At 44.6% G+C, this 23,701-nt stretch overlaps 1 protein-coding gene across 6 annotated transcripts in view; it reads right to left on the reverse strand.

Moving 5' to 3' along the window:
• GRID2 (glutamate ionotropic receptor delta type subunit 2) overlaps window positions 1-23,701 on the reverse strand; it is an 824,474-nt gene that overhangs the window by 105,531 nt on the left and 695,242 nt on the right. For all 6 annotated transcript variants that reach the window (XM_053404060.1, XM_053404061.1, XM_053404066.1 and 3 more), the window contains exon 14: window positions 4,608-4,774. In XM_053404060.1, the coding sequence (XP_053260035.1) occupies window positions 4,608-4,774 (167 nt within the window). The remainder of the gene's footprint in view (window positions 1-4,607; window positions 4,775-23,701) is intronic.

Genomic DNA, 23,701 nt, shown 5'->3' on the forward strand with positions numbered 1-23,701 from the left:
AGGTGTGGAACTTGTCACTGGAAGACAATTCCTTCTGGGTGCAAACTGGAAACCTCCAGATTACTTTAAACATGCCCCCCATAATGTCATCCTGAAGGTTGCTCAGATGGAAAAGTGACCCCCAATCTCTGTTGTAGGAACCATCATACGTAAATATCATTATGTGATTGGAGGTTAGGCTGGGTGATCTCCAAATTGGTGATTTTTGACTCTTAAGATTTCGGGAATGGGTTTTCCTTCAGTACGACTGAGATTTCTGCCCAAGGTATACCTGGTTAGAGCCCTGAATGTGTTAATCATCCTGGCAAAATTATACAAATGTTTCATAGTAATGGAGTCCTTCTAGCTAGAACTTCTTAGAAGGTCACACATGAAGCCCCTGAAGAGGGTCACTTTGCTTGCAACTACCTGCCCCCATCACATTTATTTTCTCTGTAGCAGAACAACATTAGAACTGTGATTGGTAAGGAGGACTGGCTGTTTCCATATGCAAGAGTCTTGGGACAGGACAGCCTGGGAACATAGCTGTCAACTTTCCCCTTTTTCTGTGAGGAATCCTATTTGGAATAAGGGAATTTCCCTTTAAAAAAGGGAAAAGTTGACAGCTATGCCTAGAAATATTAGTAACAGGTAAGAAGTCTTAAAATTATCTCAGATCATGAGCATGTCAAAGTGCAAGTAGATAAATAGGTACCGCTCCGGCAGGAAGGTAAACGGCGTTTCTGTGCGCTGCTCTGGTTCGCCAGAAGCGGCTTAGTCATGCTGGCCACATGACCCAGAAGCAGTACGCCGGCTCCCTCGGCCAGTAAAGCGAGATGAGCGCTGCAACCCCAGAGTCAGTCATGACTGGACCTAATGGTCAGGGGTCCCTTTACCTTTACAGAGCAAGTTATGCCTTTTGCTGGCTTTTAATGAATTTTGTAGAAATTAATGTTAACAAAACCAAATAAAGTACAGCCTAATTTAAACTGAATGGGCCCAGAGACATCCACACCATTCAGCACAGCAGATAGGCAGGCATATTCTATGTGACTCATAGTGACTTACTGTACAGCCTTAATGCCAAGACAAATGATTGCTTAGTATTGGGTGTACTGGTGCCTGAAGTGAGGAAGACATTACAAAAATGTTAATCTGGCTTTGCAGGAGATATGCTAAGGCAGACGTCTGAGGGCAGGGTATAAACAGACACGAATTCAGATAATAAAGAATTCTGGATAATCAAAACCTGGACAATGGCGATTCTATGTTGAATTTATCTCTTTTGTTGTACTCAGAAGGAAGATTGTACCAATCTCTTAGGGCAGTCAGTAATCTACCTTCTTTGAAAATACATTCAACCCCTTAGATCTTTCTGTATGCACGAAGTCTGCAGTTGTCTGACTTTTCTATTTTCCATTCATTACCCAATGCTCATCTTTATGAATGGCTCAGTTCGGAAACAATGACAAACCATGGCTTGCATAATATTATTGTTTATTGTAACCCAAACCATGATTTGAGTTTCCAAAATGTATAATCATGGCATGGAGCTGCTTCTGTACTTCCACTTCCACATCACAGTTTCTGATTCTGGTTTGCAAGCCCTTCTTAAACTGCGCTTTGTCAATTCAGACATCCCACCAAACCATGTTTTGTCAGGATGTGTGAACTGAGCCACTGTGGATTAAATGAAAACTTTAAAAACTTCACAGTCAAAATAACCATTGTTCAGAAAGACTCATGAGCAAGCACACAAGCATTTCTGCAAGGCGTAATTTAAATCAAACCCTATGAATGATGCTTACAGCTGAAGTGCTGATTATTTCTTGCCTAGCTGTCTGACAGAGCTGCACAAAGCTCTGACGAATGCACACAGAAGAGTGAATACAAATAGAGGCTGGAGCCAGAATGAGGCATATTCATTTTGACATAATGAGGCACAACCATTATGAAGGCAGTGCAAAAGAAAACTCAGCAAAGCAAATATATAATTCTGCTGGATGTTGTAAACCCAAAACCCAACAAGACAAGGACAAGAGAAAGCAGGGCTATAATAGCAGAACTCTTCAGTCAGAACTTTACTCAAGCTTACTTCAGTGGTTGGGATAGCCCATTTATTCCTCCACACTGGGCTTACATTTAGCAACAGTTTTGTGTGGATATGGAAAGAGCCATATTAAAATATAAAGGTATTTCCAAACATGACTGGAGAAAATAGGACCAGTGATTCTGTCAGAACATAGTATTTGTAGCTCCACAAATTTGAATGAGATTCACTTGGACAATATGAAGTTAGGGGGCCTCTCAGAGCCTTTGAAATGCATCTGGAAGTTCTTCAGAGAATGCATACCTTAAGAAGAAGCAGAAGGTCTAAAAAATATAACCTAATACCAAAGCACAGGCATGGCAATTCTGAACCCTGACCACAGGCACCACCTGATACCTTCATGCACCTGCCAGGGTCCACTGGAGCTGATGCCTGCTTTGGCACTCCTGCCTGCCCACTTTCTCTGATGGCAGCTGGGTTTGGGAAGCTGCCTGCCATGAGAAATTCGCCATGGAGCTCTAGAGAACCCAATGGAGTGTTGTGCCAAGCCATTGTGGGAACTTAACAGAATGGTCTGCTTTCCAGGATGAGCTGTCACCATAGAGTGAACATAATCAGATTTCTATGAAAACAATGCGTTGTATATTTCAGGTGGAGTATTACTTTATCCACATTTTTTTGCCTGTTATTACAATGAAATTATAAGAAGCCTCAATAGTAGGCAACATCTAAGTAGATACGACAGCTACAAATCTATTCTGTAGCTTAGTGCTAAGGTGTGAAAATGGACAAGAGCAGAACTGCATTCATAAAATGGCTTGCTAAATTTATAAATGCAAGGACTTAATGAAGATGGTGAGTGTCTTCTTTCTGAAGAGACCCATAAAACTAGAACTGATCAACAGTGAGTTCAGTATTGCATTTATGCCCCTTGGTTCTATGCTTTCTCCAATGGGTTCCCAAAGTGAAATACAACCTCTCTACGGAAGGAAGTCCTGTTACCAATATTCATGTGCATCTTCATTTGCAGTTGTATGCCCTACACTGACTGTGTTGTTGTTGTTAGAGATCATCAGAAGACTCCCTGCTGCCAGCCCCCCCGAAAAAAACCCTTTACTTTCTCTAGGGAAGTCATATCTGGAATTTGAAGTGAGTCTTGTGTGGCCCACTCTCCACCATTTACTTACCGTATTTTTCGCCCCATAGGACGCACCGGCCCATAGGACGCACCAAGTTTTTTTGGGGGGAAATAAAGGGGAAAAAAATTATTTCCCCCCAAGGCGCTTGTGGGGCCGGCAGCGGGGAGACGCACTGTGCCTCCCAGCTGTCCCCGGAGCTTGCGGGGCAGGCAGCGGGGAGAAGCGCTCTTCTCCCCACCGCCCGCCTGCAGACCAGGTCAGGGGACAGCGGGAAGACGCGCTGCGCCTCCCAGCTGTCCCCGGAGCTTGCGGGGCAGGCAGCGGGGAGAAGTGCTCTTCTCCCCGCCGCCCGCCTGCAGACCAGGTCCGGGGACAGCGGGAAGACACGCTGCGCCTCCCAGCTGTCCCCGGAGCTTGCGGGGCAGGCAGTGGGGAGAAGCGCTCTTTCCCCCGCCGCCCGCCTGTAGACCAGGTCCGGGGACAGCGGGAAGACGCGCTGTGCCTCCCAGATGTCCTAGGAGCTTGCGGGGCAGGCAGCGGGGAGAAGCGCTCTTCCCCCCGCCGCCCACCTGCAGACCAGGTCTGGGGACAGCGGGAAGACGCGCTGCGCCTCCCCACTGTCCCCGGAGCTTGCGGGGCTGGCGGCGGGGAGAAGCACACGTCTCCCCGCCGTCAGCCTCCAAACCACATCGGGAGACAGCGGGATGGCGGCGTTCCGCCTCCCCGCTGTCCCCAGACCTTGTTGGGCTGGCGCTGCGGCTCTCCTGAAGCCTGGAGTGCGAGAGGGGTCGGTGCACACCGACCCCTCTCGCTCTCCAGGCTTCAGCGAAAGCCTGCATTCGCCCCATAGGACGCACACACATTTCCCCTTCATTTTTGGAGGGGAAAAAGTGCGTCCTATAGGGCGAAAAATACGGTAATTTGTTGGTCCCTCCATGTTATTCCAAAGTGGGTGTTATTTAGCCGAGCTACTTCTTTTGTTTTCTTCAAACACCCAGGTAGGTTATTACATTTTTTTTTGAAAAAACTGGTAGGACAGAATATGATCCGCATCAGCTCTAAAGCATTTGCTGTATTCGTGAGCATACTGGTGTGACATCAACTACTAAGTCTGGCCCAGAATGACTTTAAACAAATTATTTCATTCTACAAAAAAGGAAAAGGAACCCTGTCTCTGAATATGACTATATGCAGCTGTCATGATCTACTTCCCAGATGTGTAATATCAGCCAGCTTCAGGATTATTGACCTCTGCAATGCAGCCCCAGTTCCAATGTAACTGCACTGCTTCTGTCTCCCCTCCCCTCACTTTTTACAGAAACTCCTGAAATAAAGCCACACATGACAACACACAGTTTCATGCCTAACCTCGTGTCTCTTCTCCCAGTAAAAAGAAGAAGATGGGCGTATCACAGATTCCACCCACCCACACAATTTACCTTTGTGAGAATACATCTCTGTAAGGGCTCCCATGTTGAAGCGCAATTCCATAGCCTCGATCCGCAATAGTGTTTCCAATAGTGTAGAAGGAACAATCTGGATCATTCAGAGCAACATATTCCAAAACTGCTGCATCCCACACAAAGGCATAATTTCCATATTTGACCTGGTTGGGGGAGAAGAAAAAGGAAAGCAAATGCTGAAATTTCACTTCTAGTGCTCCAAGAAGAGGTAAAAATTATACACTCTGAAAGCTGATCAGGCTGAGTGAGAGTAGATATTCTCCAGCACCATTTTCAGTGTATAAAAAGATGAATAGATACCCCTGTCAGAAGCTCCCTGCAATACAGAAGCATATTTATTTATTTGCCTAATTTACACCCCACCTTTTTTCCATGATGGAACTCAAGATTATGCATGTAGGGATTCCACAGAAGAGGTCTCCCATCCAGGCACTGACCAGATCTAAATCTGCTTCTGCTTCAGCAAGGTAGCTGCACTTTGTGCCTTCAAACCATGGTTTGGGGCAATATTAAGAAACACTACTACTGTCATAGGTCCTTGGATGTAGCTTCCAGTACTTATTTGTTATTAAATATATATATATATAGCCAGTCCATCATCAAATGATTCCAAGGTGGGTGACAACATGGTAAAAAAACAACAATTTTTCAGCTCCCAATTGCAATGGCAGCTAACATCCCATAAATGAAGAGGCAAACAAGTAGGTTTTTGCACCAAAAATGTCAGCAGTAGACATATGTGCAGGGAGAGGGAATTCCACAACCAGGACACCACTGAGAAGGCTTCACCACCCAATGTATTTTCCCAGTAGTGGGACAATGAGAAGGGACTCAACCCCTGATTTAAGGATCTGGGAAAACTAGTGTTTCTTTAAATACTTTGGTCCCAAGTCATTTAGTATACCACTCAGCTGTCCTGCTTTGCGCAGGATATCCCAGATTTACAGATGCCATCTCGGCTTCTGGTTGGATCCTGGGATGTCCTGTTTTGGCTCCTGCAAGAGCATGGTCCCCAAAGATGCCTGTGGCGGGGGGGACTATGCTTCTGCAAGAGCCCTGAAAGGCGTGCATCCTGATTTTCCTCTGTGGCATGTCGGAGGGTATGATTTATTATGCCTTCTGTTTAGGGCCTCCAATTGTGGCTTTCACTGACAAGCCTGGGAAAGCATACATCACAATGATAACCAAGCACAAGATTTATCACACTCTAGACATGATGGGAGAATCTGCCTGATACCAAGTAAGACCATTAGTCCATCTAGTTCTGTATTGGCTGTACTGACTGCCAGTGGATCCCCAGGGTTTCAGATAGGAGCATTTCCCCAGCTCTGCCGGGGGATGCTGGGGATTGAACCAGAGACCTTCTGCATGCAGAACAGATGCTCTGAGCTATGCAGGGGTAGAGGCCAACCTCACACAGAACTTCCAATTTTGGTAGGAGCTCTGTGTCCTTAGTTCTGCCCTTAAAAATGAAAATTCCTATTGAAAAGCAATGGAAGAATGAGAAATGAGCTGATTGTCAACTCTGTACCATCTCCCCACATTCTCCCTGTACCTGCTATTCCCCAGCGGCGTACATATAAGTTCTGCTCTTCCATTAAGTGATTCCACCAGTCAGTCAAGCATCGAGAGCACCAGCTTGATTTTCTACACTGGCTGCCTGGAGAAGTCATGTTTCTTTCTCTCCCTAGTCCCACACAGCACTTTCTCCTCAATACCTCCAACCAATCACGCTGTCTCCAAAGGAAACAAGCTCATTAAATGTACAAAGTCAACATGGAATAAATATGTAACAGCTAAGTATAAAAGAAACAATACAAAACAGGCTGTCTGGGGCCAGGCAAACCAAAAGGGAACGGGGGGGAAAAAATACTCACACACAGACTAAATAGAATAATAAATCACATGGTATCATTATATCATGCTTGACAATATAGATGATATTTGCAAAATCTGTTTACATACAGGAGTTACTGAAGTGCTTCTTCAGACCAGTTCATCATTTCTAAGATGTAACACACAGGAGACACTTTTGTTTGGGATGTGTTACTTTCCACCCCACCCCCAAGAGCAATACATCTTTTCTTAAGTAAACAAAGCAAGCCTGGAGAGAAACTGTATTTTCTGCATGTCCATTTAGAGCTGAAGAAGTGTTTCTGAGAGAAATTTTAGAAGCAGAAATAAGGAGAGCTGTAAAGACTCATAACAAGCTTAACTCTGACACTAACATGGCCCAGTCAGGCGGAGTAGGTACTTCTCTGTGGTGGCACCCTGACTGTAGAATCCCCTCCCCATAATGCTGTGTTTGTCCTGCACATCATTATCTTTTTGACATCAGTTGAAAAAAAAAGTCCAGTAGCACCTTATAGACCAACTAAGTTTGTTCTGCATATAAGCTTTCGTGTGCATTCGTGTGTGATTGGCTCAATGGGTATGGTAAATGGGTCTTAGAATTAAGAACCCTCTACAATCCACTTAGCCCACTGAATATGCAAAGAAATTATGCCACACTTTTCTGCTGTTTACCATACACATTGAGCCAATCACCCATCTCCTACTACCCTTCTGAGAAATACCCCACCCCACCCTTCCACTATATATAAGGGTCTGGTGAGTTCTGCTTCAGTGTATCTGAAGAAGTGTGCATGCACATGAAAGCTTATACCAGAACAAACTTAGTTGGTCTATAAGGTGCTACTGGACAATTTTTTATTTTTATTTCGACTGCATCAGACCAACACGGCTACCTACCTGACATCATTTGAAGATGCACTTGTTTGTCAAGGCCTTTGCAGCAGCATGGTTGAGGGTTTGATGTCTTGGCACTCCTCAATACTAGAAATTGTTTTTAGCTCTTATTATTTTGTTTTTAAATGTTTGTATTGGTTTATATAATAATCTACCTGTATACCTATTGTCAGGGAACTGCCATCGGAACTAGAGGAGGAGGCGAGGCCCCACAACGATGCTGGAGAGGGGCCAAGCAGGGAGAGAGGCAAGTCTCCTGTTGGGGAAGAAAATCAGCGCTACACCAGGGATAGAGGGGGGCCAATGGGGGAAGCAGAGAGCAGGCTCCGGGACTCTTCACTGGACACCAGCGGGGAGAGCACAGGTCCTCCGCTACCCATGCCCTCCCTGCGCAGAAGACTTCCGCGCAGGGAGAGTAGGAGGAGACTGGGCGTCAAACAACTTTTATGTTGGAAAAGGTTTAAGAAACGCCCACTGACGGATCCTGCCAGCGACTGAACAGCCACGGAGTGGATGGCTGTCCAGTGAGAAATGGTTTAACCAGCCAACCTAGCCCAGAGCGGCGGCTATTTACGCACAAGCAACCCCTAAAGCCATTACACCTATATTTTGGAAAGCGGTTTGTCCATTTACTATGCTTTCAGACACCTCTGAAGCTATCATAACAAAATTTTGCATTTCGGTTTATGAGATCAAGTAGCAGGTTTTTAGCTATGTTTGGATACAACCATTTGGAATCAAAAGACAGCATACAGAACCTTTCAAAATTGCACTGCTTTTTTGGTTGCTTAAAATTCCTAAGCAATGCTTGGTACGAGACTGCTAGTTGATTATCCTTTTGATCATGTTCTATGCTACCCTGGGCTCCTTAGTGGAAAGTGTGGACTAGAAATATAGTCAATCAGTCAATAACTGTTTATGGATTTTGGAAGAAGGCGGTCTTATACTTTGCTGTCCTGGACAAAGGATTTAGACGCAGCCTCTGTCCTCTTTTCTCACCTGGTTTCCCCACAACTGTTGGCTTTGATCTCTAGCATGGCAATTCAGAATCAGAACAGGAGACATGAGCTAGCAGCCCATGGTTCCAATATCACCTCGTTTTTGGCCTTATGCAAATTATTGCCTCTTATCCTCAAACCCCACTTCCAATGGGCAGACAACAGAGCTGGTCTGTATATTAAAGGATTATGACAAGAATTATTGGGATACAGTGTGTGAGTGCTCTGAGTATGTTTAGCAACAGCATGGTGCAAATACTTTGTAGTATTATGGACTCAATCATACTGGCCATTTAAAAAAAAATATCAGTGTATGTACAATGTTAAGATTAAAACTATGATGAAAGGGGCAGCTGGACCTGCAGCTGGTGGAAACCATTCTATTGGCTGCTGCTACCCAATGCCTGAAGCTGTTCTTTATACCTATCCTTGTCTACTGGTAAAAACCATTGCCCAGACTTCAGCTAGCAAATTAATATACCTCTAACTCCCCTAGCCCCTTTATGCTGATGAGCTACAACTCCAAGGATCTCTGACCATTGGCCACGCTGGCTGGGGCTGGTGGGAGTTGGGAGTCTAACAGCATCTGGTGGGCCCCAGGTTTCCTGCCCATCATTGAGATATTGCTATTGGCCTGGTTGCTCTGATGTCATGGAGGGACAAGGCAGGCTTGAGTAGCCACACATAGAAGACTGGGAAGCAAAGAGTTTAAATTCCAAATCTGTGATCAAGTTTTGTTAAAATATACTGCGGATATATCTGAATGAAAGATATTCAACTGAATGAAAGCCAGATTATTCTTGCTACCTATAGCATTTTTATAACTGGGTCTCAGTAAAATGGGCTGGAGTAGATGAACTTTAAGTTCCCTTTTAGTCAGCCCTGTTATTGTATGACCCAGCAACTGCATGTGAAAAGGAAACCTGCTAAAGATGGAACTCAATCATTCTAATATCACTCACTGCTCATGGCAGATTTGTATTCCTGAATTCTACATTTCCACATCATTATATTGCCATTTCATGTGGAGATAATGGCATTTCAGGGTGGCAGCAAATTGGAATGTGGAGCACACGCTACCTCCCGAGCACACAGGAGCAGCAAAGCAAGATCGGCATGAAGGAAGCATATTGTCATTCAGCAGGAATCATGACTTTGTAGTCAATCAGGATGGAAAGCATTAGCACTACAAACCATACCCTTTGTCTCTCCACCACACTTTGCTAGCATTAACACATCTACCACCAGGGAGAGGCTGCAAAAACGGGGGTGGGGGTGGAGGGTGGAATGGAAAGTCTGAGAATATGATGAAAATCTCCCATTCCGTTATCACAAACCCAACCAGTGAGTGCACGAGTTCATAAAGGCCATCTCTGCTTTTCCAGTTCACTGGACATAAGTGAAGACAGTACAGTGATTGTCTAGCCAAATTAATTGACTCCCCGTTGTTGTTGTTTGTCTCAGACAACTCAGCAGGAGTTGCTACTATAATGGGATCTATTCTGCATTATTTGCATCCCACGGAAATGTCTAAGCACGTCACTAGTGATACATCAGCAGGTCCACAATGAGTGGGTGTCAATGACGTGTTCTAGGACTCCCCTACACTTAAGAAACATAGCTGCCACACACAGACAAGGCTGATTCTACTTAGAGCAGGGATAGGGAACCTGTGGCTCTCTAGATGTTGTTGAACACTCCCCATCATTGCTGACCATTGGCCATGCTGACAGGGACTGTCACCACCATCTGGAGGCCACAGATTCCCCATCCCAGACTTCTGCTGGAGCTGCTCCAAGAACAAAGGCTTTGCACTAGATTTGGGGAGCATGAAATGCATGACTGTTTATACATTTGCTTACCTGCCCATTACAATAAAATAAGTCAAACAAGTAAATCAGTTCCAAAATTCGACTATATAAGCTTATATAAAACTTGGCATGAGTTTATTTTAGAAGTGGTGATAACATTCCTATGGTTTTTTCACTAGCTTCTGCCACTGCTCCCTCAGGTGGTCAAGCCAATTCCCAGCACTTATTTAGATGTTCAGATGTGCTATGCGATACTGTTCCATTTTTACCCATTCTTACAGCTTAGTTCAACAGAGTAAACAGCTTGGAATCATGGGTTTAATAGTCAACCTGCCAAGGCAATGAATGCATAGAGCTGCATGATACTGAGTCTGACCAGCTAGCCCAGTGCTGTCATTTCATTAGCCCATGAAGCCCAGCATTGTCTGCTTTTACCAGCAGGGTTGGCAAAAGGGCTGTTTCCCAGGCTTGCTGCTTCAGGCCTTTTGACACTGGAACTAAACCTGGGACTACTCTGCTTGCAAAACATGTGATCTATGTGTCAGTATTTTCATCCCTCCCATTGCAAAGATCACCAGATCATGTTTGTTTTACTTTTTGTCTCAGAGAAAGGAGGGGGCGGACACCACTCTTCCAGACTTCCGTCCCTAGCATTGTGCCTGTTTTCTTTTGATCTGTCTAGAGACAGGATGGCAGTATGAGAGAGCTGACTCTCCCGTACATGTTTGTTATGTTCTTTTATTTGTTTAATCAGTAGGGGGGGAAATTAGGTATGCAACAAAACCTCCACAGTTTTGTTTCCGTTACTCTGCTGCTTTTGAGGTGCTCACAATAGCAAATGTGAGTCCACTGCACCACGACCTGTTCCAGAGGAATGCTGTGCTCTGCTGTTCCTGCGCTCCTATGATCGGAAGGTCGAAGAAGGTGCTCCCGACACCCAGCCCATGCAGACGCTAAAGACGTGGGCTGTACATGGGTGTACGGTCGCTATGATGGAGCTCTGCTCCTTCTTAAGAACACAAGAAGAGCCTGCTGGATCAGCCAATGGCCCACCTAGTTCCGCATCCTATTCTCACAGTGGCCAACCTGATGCCTGTGGGAAAAGCTCAAGTAGGACCCGAGCACAACAGCACTCTCCCCTCCTGCAGTTTTCAGCAACTGGTATTCAGAAGCATTGTTGCCACCTACCGTGGAGGCACAACATAGCCATCGTGCCTAGCCTTATCCTCCATGATTCCAAGCTATTCACTTGGATGAACTAAGGGCCACTCTGTTTATTCATTGCGGGTACATGAAAGAGAGGTTTTTCATAGCTTTAAACCGCTCCATGAAGAAAAAAGACACAGCCCTCCTATTCCACCACTTTGTGTTTTGCAACGGCGTTTACTGCTGTTAAGAAGAGCGGTGGTGCTTCAGGGATGCTGTTAGATTAGACAGGCAGATCAGAGAGATACATTTTGCAGGCAGAAATATAGAATGACATACTCTTTTACCTTGGCTCACAGCTGCAGGCCAGGCAGGCACATGAGTGAATGCCGGAGAGAGAGAGAAAAGGCTCTCCCTCCATACAAACACCAGCTTTACCCAGTGCTGGAGTTTGTCTCTGATCAGGTCTTTATGTGTCAGTTTTACTTACCTCATTCTAGATGTCAGCAGCTTCCAGCCATGAAACATTTGTATGCAGCACCCCCTCCCTTTTCTAAGCATTCCAGAAAGAATTAAGGAACACATTCTAGAACAGTAGTTGTGTTAGTTGGTTGTAGCAGCAGCAGCAGCAGCAGCTATCCCTGTGGCATGAGCTTTCTTTGGCAAAAAGCACACTTCTTCATCAGATGCATGAGGTCAACAGTGAATGTGCTGAATGTCTATATGCAAATAGATTTATGGTATAGTCTTCAACTAAATCATACTCAGATTAGAACCATTGAAATTAATTAACCAAAGTTTACAATCCTGCTGGGGTAGCTCAGTCAGTAGAGCAAGAGACTCTTAAACTGAGGGCCATGGGTTTGAGCCCCACATTCGACAAAAGATTACAGCATTGCAGGGGGTTGGACTAGATGACCCTCATGGTCACTTCCAACTCTACAGTTCTATGATCTCCATTAATGCTAATGGGTCTACTCTGAGTAGGACTAGCATTGAGTGCCATCTGTGGTAGTTATATGTAGCCTGCTGTTCCACACAGAGCTGAAAAGCTCCCAAGGCAGTTTTTACGGGATTAGACTTTCGTCTGGATGAGAAACCAACAGAGACTTGTGGTGCAATTTATTTAACTACATAGGAAATGAAAGTAACCACAAGAAGTCTTAGTTCCAACTAAGAGACAATAACATCAAGAGACAATATTTAACTTCATAATTACCAGTTACTACAAAATGATAATTGATGGTATAAAAGCTGATGTGCAGAGGGAAATTTAGCCCTTATCTAGCTGTGGTGCTGAGGAAAATCCCTATGTGCTACTGGGAGGGGGTGCCTTAATTGATGTAAACACCGCCAGGTTTGCACCAAAGTAACTGGACACAATCTAGCACAGAATTAGGCATTCTTATGTCTTTTGAATTCAATGAGGTTATAGAAACCTAACTTTGTACTGGACTGTGGCCACTGCTGGTTTAGATGTTAAGATTCCATTAAACAAATAACCCAAGATTGCATCGACCTCGCTGGTCTGACATCTTCAGCGTTATCTGAGGGTACTTCAAAAGAGTTTCAAAATTCTGTACAGATCCTTTTTTCTTCCTTGAAAGCAGCCCCATGTGTCAACTTGCTTTCCCCACATAGATCGCTCTCCTCTTAAGTCTTGAGACTCACTCCCAGTCCCTTCAAAGGAACTCTTCAAAGCTGCTGGGGGCATGAACAGAAGAGCAACAGGGCAAACTTGATTTGTGCAGTTGTGAATTGCCAGAACTTTTTTCCCTTTAAGCTAGAGCCTCGTTTCCATTTTTTTAAAAAAAATCTTAGTTCAGTTTTAATGTTTTGCTGTAGGAACTTAGGAAGCTTCCTTATACTGAGCCAAACCATTGATCTATCTAGCTCAGTGTGGTCTGCAATGATTGGCAGTGGCTCTCCAGGGTTTCAGGCAGGAGACACCCTCCACCCCAACCCTAACAGGAGATGCTGGGGACTTAAACTGGGACCTTCTGCATGCAAGGCCTGAGATATGGCATTTCCCCTAAACAGTGATGAATGAGCTGCAAACTCTTGTTCAGTTTCAGTTTAGTGTCCAGAAGTACTTGTGGCCTTCAGAAGTTTCCCAGAGCTACTCAAACCTCAGGCAGTTTGACTGCCTTTCAGCAGTGGCTGGTAGGCAAGGATGTCACTGCACACCTGGTCTTCCAGAAGTGGCATTGCTGTGCTTGCCAGGTGTGTGTGTGGTGACTTCCCACTGCCTCCCTCCTCTCAGTACGTGCAGCAACACTGCTGATAGGAAGCCAGTGGTGCCTCCTCACTGGTCACTCCTGCTGCCTGTTTTTCTGGCCTTCAGAAGGAGGACTCAAGCCATCAGGGCAGTGGGTTGCACTTTCAGAGGAACTTTTGATGGCTTCTACACCAGAGCTTAACATTTTATTTATTCTGTTTATCAGATTTAAGTCCCTCTATATCTCTCTGTAGCTGAGTGGCTGGTGTGTTTTCTTTTAAATGCACTAAATAAAAAAAAGCTCCCAAACCTCACAGAAATAGAATTTTGATAAACATTCCACACATGCATATTCTTGCAGGGAGGTTAAGGTCCAGCCTCCTCCTCCAGCCATCACTGCTAGCCAGTGATGGAGCTAGGCTGTTCCTTCCAAATGAGACCACTTCAACTATTTGTCCATCTAGCTCAGTAAATATTGTCTGTTCTACCTGGCAGTAGCTCTCCAAGCTCTCAGACAGAGGTCTTTCTGACTGACTGCTGCCTGATCCTTTTAGCTGGAGATACCAGAGATTAAACCTGTGACATTCAGACTCTCCAGGGTTTCAGGCAAAGGGCATTCCCAGGCTTACCTGTAGATCCACTTTGCATGCAAAAAGTCCCTGGTTTAATTCTTGGCACCTTCAGATAAGGCTGTGAATGTCCTTTGTCTTAAACCTTAGAGAGCCACTGCTGGTCAGTGCAGACAATATTGAGTTAGATGGACCAATGGATCTGACATGGTAAAAGGCAGCTTCCTATGTTCCTAGCACATTGTGTGACCTCTTCCTATGGCCAGAGCACTCAATAACTATAATATGGTATTGTTGTGAGGTAGCAATAGGGCATGACTGAAATAACTCGTTGGGAACCAGATGTCCCTTGTACAGGTCAAGACCTGTTCCCCAGTTCAGTAAGCATCTCCCAGACTCTGAACCTAGGAAGCAACTATTGACAAAAAGGCTGTAGATCACTGACCGAGCATCTGCTTTGCATGCAAAAGATACCAAGTTCAATTCCTGGCTTCTCCAGTCAAGGCTAGGATAGTCCCCTGCCTGAAACCTTGGTGATCCACAGCCAGTCGATGTGGTCTGGCTTAGTATAAGGCAGCTTCCTATGTCCTGTCCTTTTCAGTGCACACTGGCTTAAATCTGGTAGCTTTGTGAGGCCTTTGGTATCACGGTGTCTGTATGGAGATATCTCAAAACCAGTCGTTATGATGCTGCGTTGGAATGTCTGTTTCTATCTCTGGCTGAAAACCAGAGGCAAAACAAGTATCTCAACAATAGATAATATGGCTTCCTGGAATTGAGCCTTCTTCTATCAAACATACCCTTAGTGATGGATGTTGGGATCAGAATGTATTGTATTACGCCATCAGTTACATGACGCCTGCTCTATACCAATTTCAGCATGCTTTATCTATCAAACCTGGCGAAATTTATATCCAAGCAGATGTTTATTACACCATGTGACACATTTTATATCCATTATGTGATCTATGTTCTTCATTTTGGCAGGCTGTGCCATACATCTTTTCTGTAAGCGCTTTTATTTGTTCTTATATATGTTTTGCCATATTTTATGTCCCAACAGGTCCCCAGTTTTGCCTTACAGCTCACTCAAGAAGAAAGGCCACGCGTAAAAATTCTTATGGTCCAATTCCCTTTTTGGTGCATGTGAAGGTATAATGCCATCCTACCTGCTGACACTTGATTTCAGTTGGGAGAAGGCTTGCTACTCTGCTCAGTTCTATGACTTCCATCCCAATGAACTTGTTTGATTTGGGAAACAGAAACTGGAACAGATGTAAGCAATGGAGGGTAGTGTGGCATGTTCAGAAGGAGGTGGAACTGTTCATCAAGTTCTGTTTTCCTTTATGGGGCACATTCACTCTCACAGAAATCTTTTGGCATTTCAGCTGTGATCCTAGATGAAGGTAGGAAAACCTTTCAGCCTCAGGGTCTCCTTTTTCCTGGCTAAAGTTCCAAAGGCTGTGGTGGGTGGGGCTGGAAGCAAAAGTGGGTGGAGCGCTGAATGCAAATGTTTAACCTTTGTACAGTAGGCTGGTTTCTGCACACACTCAACACATCCTTCTCTATCCAGACAAGCAAGAACATTATCTGGGTTCAAGGACAGAATTCCAGCCAGGCAAAAACTGTTGGAGAGCAAAGCAGGACCAATGAGGAATGTGGTCTGGGAGACTTTCAAGAGCCAGACAGAAAGGCCCAGAAGGCCGCATTTGCCGCCTCTGGTCCTGAGGTTCCCCTCACTTGTCCTGGAAACTCAGATATCAGATGTTACCAAGAATAATTTACATTACGTTAGTCTAACCTGCAGATTGTGGTTGCCATAATCACGACACCATACCCACTGAGACTGACACTGGGGGACCCCCCACATACACATCATCTCAGGATCCTTCACAGTTATCTCCACACCTCAAACGCAGAGTTGACAATGGATCCTGAACCCTTTTGGCAGCCTGAGGCCTCCCTTCAATCAGCGCTGCTGTGGAACTGGATACCAGCAATGGCACCTTCTCCAAAGGAGATCAGAGCCCTCTATAGCCCAACAAGTAAGTGAGGCGGCAGGAGCCCAGTTACTGTTGCATATACATAAGGAAAGCTCTTAGCTCACATCCTGCTTATGCAGCCAGTGCTCCCGCTCACACAGGTCTTCTGGCCTAGAACCTGCCCTGTTGCCTGTATCTTAACAGAATCCTTCCCAGTCCCCCTGGTGCAATGAGGTACTGTGGAGGGGGCTTTCCCCACACAAGCAACACATAGCTTCCCACTAGCAATCTGGCTTCTGGCCTCATATAAGTATGAGAGACTGTGTGTATATGAGAAAACTGTGGTGCTGTGCATTATTTTTATTCATGTGTACAACATACTTACAGATACAACTGCAAAGACATTCCATCTTACGGACACGGTCGTGAACAGCCCAGGCCCACTAATTTATGTCCAGGCCAAAGCCCCTTGGTAGCAGTACAGAGGCTTGTATTATACAGAGGCTTATCTGTTGCTTGTATTATGGATGCATTGTATTTTGTAGTCTTCTTGATATATTGCCAGTTATTTATGTGCCACTCCATGCTATACTCCATAGAATACACACAGTATGTTTGCTTTGATTAAAAAGCATTCCTGGGGGGATAGGGAGGAACTTACATACACCAATCAACCATCTCGTAGTAGGAAAGTGGAAGCTGAAGAAGCAATAAACTATTCCCTCCCACCAAGGCTTTGGCATCAAGCTGAGAAAGGCCTGATGTTAATCTCGACCTCCTTCTTCTGCAGGCTGTGAAGGAAATAAAGTGTGATTGCAGCCCAGATAAGATACTCTCAGACACACTTTTTCAGACATTCCCCCCACTATATATCAACTATTAGAAGGAAATTGATTTATAAAGCCACCACATTTTTGAAGTAGAAAGCCATGTCATCTATTGCAATTTCTTTAGTAAGAGTATTAAATATGTTGGGACCACATTCCACAGGATGGTTTAGGAGCCCGCTTTCCCTCCCCATCATCAGCTATGCACATGCTGATAACTGCAGACTGGCCTTTACTTACAACAGGGGTCCAATAGTTTACTCCTACTTAGTAATCTGCCCCACCTTCTCTTCTGTTGAGTCATGGTTTGCAAGTTACTCCAAGCTTTAAAAGGCTGGTCAAACAGAGGGAAGACCTCTATTGATCTCTAGGAGTGTGTGTGTGTATGGATCATGGTCCAAATAAATTTAATACAACTGTTTAATAAACAAGGTCAAGTGACAACATACCAGAATCCTTGCATTTAGACCTGCTGTTTCTCAAAGGCTTATGGTTCCACTGTCCCTTCAATGTGCCTTCAAATTTTTCATCAACTTAAAATGAATGGCAACAGGCCTGCCTCTAATAGCAGTCACAAGGACATCCTGTCCAACACTGTTACTCAGTGTCCTCCTGTACATACATAGCCAAAATGAAAACTGGACTGAACATTGGCATTACTCATCAGCCTTAAAAGAAGTACTACTTTTAACAATGGAACTCTGGGCCAGGGAGCTAAATGTGCAGGAAAGAAACGTCACATATAATCAGAAGGAAGTAACACCTCACTAGGGCTGCCAAACCTGACTATCTCTCCAGGTTGCTGTCTTTACCTTTTCCCTCCAGTCACTTCCCAGTCTGGAGGGAAGTAAACTCTAGTTTTGTCTTCTAGCTAAAACTGTAGAAGCTGGAGGAGAAGCCCCACCCACTTACCATCTAGCACAAAGCCCCATCTCCTAGGAGTTCTTAATGGGCCATCACATTCCTTTTTTAAAAAATGGCTCATCTCCCAGGCAGTTTCCTGAATACAGGAAGGTGAGTCCAGGGATTAGGAGTCTGGCATACTGTTTAACTCCCCAAACCTTGATTAAATGCTAACAGCTACTGGACCCAGGAATTTAGGGGGACCTGGCAGCCACAAACTCATAATATAACCAACTAGTATAGAACTTCTGGTTGAATTAGGAAGACAGTATGACTATCTGAGCAATTGCAAAAGCATCCTCTAACTTAAGAACAGAAGAGGGGCCTGCTGGATTAGGCCAATGACCCAGGCAGTCCAACCGTCTGTTCTCACAATGGCTGACCAGATGCCTGTTGGAAGTCTACAAGCTGGACAGGAGGGCAACAGCACTCTCCCTTCCCGTAATTTACAGCAACTGGTATCAGAGGCATGTAACTTCTGTTCTCCAGTTCAGCAGTTATCATGATACCCAGTCACAAAAAGCATATTTCCGTTCCTTAGCTACACTCTTATAATGTAAGCGCAATATGATGACACTTCTGTGTGGTGGGGTGGTGGGGCTTAGCATTTAGCAGCAGATTTATGGCAGAAATGGACCACAGTAGCTTTCACAGTTCTTCACTAGTAACTCAGCATTAAATTTCATTACTGCTGTGGTTCAGCAGTGGTTCTAAAGAGCATCTCAGGGAAACCTGCTTTCAAGGGATAGCTCAAGTGGTCATGGAAATAAAATGGCTTCTATCATCCCCGGCAGAATTTTCTGTTAGGACATGTTTATCAATGGCAGAATTCTCGATTTAAACGGCCCACATTGCGGCATGAAATTATTACTTCATGCAGTGAATTGGAATGAAGAAGGCTATGTGAAGAAGCAGCACCACGCTTCTCAATAGGAAGGTTGCAACACTATAAGCACACACTTGAGGAAGTCCCATTGAATTCATTGGAATTCTTGCTGGATCAGGCCAGAGGCCCCTCTGTCCTCACAATGGCCACACATATGCTCATGGGACACCCACAAGCAGAGCTTGAGCACAACACGCTCCACTCTTGTGATTCATAGACATAATGTCTCCCACAGTGGGGGGTAGAGATAGCTATTGTGACTAGTAGCAGTTGATAGCCTTATCCTCCATAAGGATTGGTTCTTACACAAGCCAATGTGAGCTCTTTGGCTCAGGTGGCAGATTGGCAGGAATGACAGCTGACGTTCTTCTACCTGCATGCTGCCATCATGTGGCCAGCTACAGGGCTGCCTGCAAACTCATGGACCAGTCCATCCCTTGCAGCTGCTGTCTGCCTGCCCACCCTAAGAGAGTGTGGGACCTAGGCACGCCTGCCAATGGCTGCTGCCGGGGAGCACTGCTGCTGCTTTGTCACTGTGGCAAAGTTTAACAAAACTGTTCAAAGTTGAACAAAAGTGTTTTGTTATCGCTGCTGCTGTGGTGATGCTTAGCCTGAAGAGAAGACTGAGAAGTGATATGATAGCTCTCTTCAAATATCTGAAGGGCTGTCACATGGAAGATGGAGCAAGCTTGCTTTCTGCCGCTCCTTTCAAAGTACAAGGAAAGGAGATTCCGACTAAACATCAGGAAGAATTTTCTGACAGTAAGAATTGTTCAACTCTATTAATTCCTTGATTCAATGATGTTGACGATTTTGCAGTTGCAGAGGGAGGGTTTTGTTATGTTTTCTGCCTCCAGGTAGCCCAGAGAGATTTGCATATGGTTCCAAAGAGCTCTTCCACCCATGCAGCTCATAAGGTTAGATTTACGGTAGTTAGCTACAGCTGCAGAACTGCAGCTTGTATTGTCAAGTCCCTTAACTCTGTGCTGGATCATGTTGCCCTTGCATAGCTCTTGACAAACCTTGGCAAGCACTAAACGCGCTGCTAAATGCAGTCACCTTTGTTTTTCTCTGTACTGTTAATAGTAGACACAGGAGTCCTTGATTTTCTTAAGGAACATGGTGCACATGGAAGGGGTGGTGGAGGAGATTAACCCTTTCCTCCCCTGCTATTGCCTCTGTGAATTCCCCTCTCGGAACAGTGATTAGGCCCATAAGCAAAACTTCCACTGGCGCAAATGTGGGCTTTCTTGGCCCCCACCACGTCCAGGATTAATAGTAGCTGTGGCAGTGTGAGAATTTCATCCAGAGGAAATGGTCAACTGCCCTTCTGCATACACTACGGGATGAAGAAAACTGTGCTCCCATGTGTCCTATTAACAGTAACCCCAAACCCACAGCAAACTTGCATCCTCAGGTAATGCTTGTTTCATCATGTCAAGTTTGGCCTTTACTTGTTAGCCTTTTAGTACTGGGATTTGGTGTGGTGTGTGTTGTTGTTTTTTTAAAAAAAAATGTCAGAAAATCTCTGCAATCCATTGGGGTATTCTGGAAATGTGCATACAGTATCGCTTACATTTTTAAACAGCCGTTCCTGAATTTCTAAAGCAAAAACATAACCTTTCTAAAGCTGGCACCATTCCTGGAATGTATGCTGTTATTGCCAATCACCCAACAAGCTCTTACTGAAATATGCTTCTTTTCTCATCAAGGTCATCCTAGCGGGAATGTCAGCAGCGTCCCTGACATCATCGCATAAAACTGCACCGTCATTAAATGGCTGCACGCGGCAGTAGCCTTGGGAGAGCTCTTCTCCCCTCCCATCTCTCTTGCCATTTGGCAGCATCTCAAATTCAAGGGGTGGAAGTGGTATTTTTAAAACTGGCCCACCTTTAGATAGCACATGCCCTAATTTTGCTTGTGACACCAATATAGATCCCTTTCATTTCTCCCTATATTTAAGTGTGTCTTTTTCCTCTGGGTGAATGCGAATACAGTAGTTTTGTTTTCTGTTCCTAGGGATATTTTCATCACTCTGATAACTCTGCACCGCAGGGCTATTTTCCAACATACAAATAACAAAGGCGTTCACTGTTCATAAAACACTTCGAAACTATCTCTTTTGACAACAGACCTCACTCATTAGAAGTGGAAAAACCCATTTTCTGCAATCACTTTTGAACATCATAATAAAATGATGCTTTCACCTATTGTTTTAGCATAATGTGGTGCTCTTCCGATACAGCCACCACATAGTAAAATTTCAAGTTATCACATTCACATCCATAATTGCTATTAACATTCATTTACTAGGATGGAAGTGATGAGAGGAGAAAAAATGGCTCGACACTTCATGATCGAATTCTGAAAGATGCCAAACACTTGAATATGGATGTCTAGAGGAGAGTCAAAACAATAAGCCACATTTCATGTTTGTTGAAAAACACCGTTCTCATACCATACACTGATGCTGAACAGATGTCACAAGTATATTCTTATGCGCCACCCCAAACTCCAAGTGGGGATAAATTCAACTCCAAGTGGTGAGAAATTCCAGGGGTGCCTGTGCCTACACAGAGCTCAGTTTCCTTGGAAAGGAGGTCAGGGAAGTCTGTGGTGCTTTAGAATATATGGTTTTATTTACACTTATATACAACCTAAGCAAAGGATGGAAGGGATAACAGCATTACCCCCCACCCCACCCCAAGTATCGCTCCTCCATTAGTCACAGGGATCCAGCACACAGCAAGACATGTCTCTGTCTCTAGCTTCCAGCTTTCTCAAACAAGAAAAAGCTATTGTTCTCCTGAGTACCATCCAGGTAAGGGAGGTGGGGGAAAGGCTCACCCATTCATTTCTATGGCAAAGAGCACCTTCTTTTCATATGCTAAATTGTGGTACTTAACCAGCCAGCCCAAGCCATTCCCTTGTTTGGCAGGCTACCTCTTCTACATCCTACCTTTGCAGATACAGGATCACAAGTTTTAGGAAAGGGTTTCACTGAGGCTGACCCCCTAAACTCACACCAATAGTTACATCTAAAATGCTGTTTTTATCTGCACCATTCCTGTTCTTTAGGTCTTCACAGTCCTTGACCTCTTTGGCTCTCAGTGCCATTTAATCTCTTTGATTTTGGTGACTCTGCGGGATTTATGAAGACAGCACTCCAAAGCTACCCCTGTGATGAGCAAACTACATGGGCCTCTACAGTCAACAAGGTGAAAAGGCAGTGGGGGCAGAAGAGGCCGAAGACGGTAAAAGCAAGGAAGAAAAATGAAAAACATTCTGAGGAGCTGAAGCAGCAACCAAAGGGGAATGAAACAGTGGCCAGTAACCTCCTGTCTGTCCAGATCCATCCATCCATTCATCCTTCCCTTTCTCTTCTGACATTCAAAATGAGCTCGTGGAGTGGGGTTGTGTGTACAAACCTTGCCCTCAAACACCCCATCTCCACAGGACATCTTTGTGAGGGATGCTCTGAAGGGAGCTTCTAAGTGCTTTTGGACTAATTCAGCTTGAAGACTCTGTGCAATCAGGATCCTGATTACAGGCAGAGTCTTCAAAGTACATCCATCCAAACATACTTAGAAACTCACTTCAGACCTTCCCACTTAAAAGGTGGGTGGGGGGAATTTGGGTGGTGCATGCAGGATGCACACACCTGCTTCCCTTGTTGCTTGAATGTCTGAATAGAGCATCTCTCCATCCTTTAAATGTCACTCAGGGTGACTCACATTAGTTTGAAGTGGGCTAAAGACTGTAGTTTAGTACAGCATTTGTTTTGCATGCAAAAAGTCCCGGGTTCAGTCACCAGCATAGTCAAGTTGGGCTGAGAGAGAATCCTGCTTGAAACCTTGGAGAGCCACTTGCCAGCCAGTCTAGACAATACAGTGGTACCTCGGGTTAAGAACTTAAGAAGAAGAAGAGGAGTTTGGATTTGATATCCCGCTTTATCACTACCCAAAGGAGTCTCAAAGCAGCTAACATTCTCCTTTCCCTTCCTCCCCCACAACAAACACACTGCGAGGTGAGTGGGGCTGAGAGACTTCAAAGACTAGCCCAAGGTCACCCAGAAGCTGCATGTGGAGGAGTGGAGATGCGAACCTGGTTCACCAGATTACGAGTCTATTGCTCTTAACCACTACGCCACACTGACTCTTAACTTCATTCATTCTGGAGGTCCGTTCTTAACATGAAACTGTTCTTAACCCGAGGTACCACTTTAGCTAATGGGACCTCCCGCTGCCGCCATGCCGCCAGCGCACGATTTCTGTTCTCATCCTGAAGCAAAGTTTTTAACCCGAGGTACTATAGGTACTATTTCTGGGTTAGCAGAGTCTGTAACCTGAAGCGTCTGTAACCTGAAGCGTCTGTAACCCGAGGTACCACTGTACTAAGTTACATGGAACAATGATTTGATATGTATGGCAGCTTTCTATGTTGCAAATGGTTTACAAGGCATGATACAAAAGGGGAAAGGGGCAGGAAGAGAAGAGAAGAGGGAAATAAACAATATTTTTAATAGCATCTGGCTGCGGAAGGAAGCTTTGCCTAGCTCTCTCACTGCTCCTTTTGATGCAGCCAGGCAGATATGCAAAATAATAAAAAAAAAGATATCTGCAAACTTATTTAACTTTTACAATTTAGTTAGAATTTCATTTGAAGGAGCAATATACATATTTTGCAAATGATAAAATATGGAGAGAAATAAGACAGCATTGCCGGTTAGGTTGAAAATTACTAGAGACCAGCAAGATTATGTAGAGGATTTGAAAGTATTTTCTTCCAAAAGAATACTCTAGATGTAAAAAAATAAAATAAACAGTGAGGATTATAACTCCCCCACCACCACCACCACCACATACACAAGCTGGCTATTCTTCTAGCTGGTTGATAACAAACCGAACACTATTTGCAACAAGGCTTTTAGGCATCAGCTTTTCCAAGACACCCCCTGATGTGTTGACAGGTTGTAAGATACT

Source organism: Podarcis raffonei, chromosome 9, assembly GCF_027172205.1.
Source record: "Podarcis raffonei isolate rPodRaf1 chromosome 9, rPodRaf1.pri, whole genome shotgun sequence".
Classification (NCBI taxonomy): domain Eukaryota; kingdom Metazoa; phylum Chordata; class Lepidosauria; order Squamata; family Lacertidae; genus Podarcis; species Podarcis raffonei.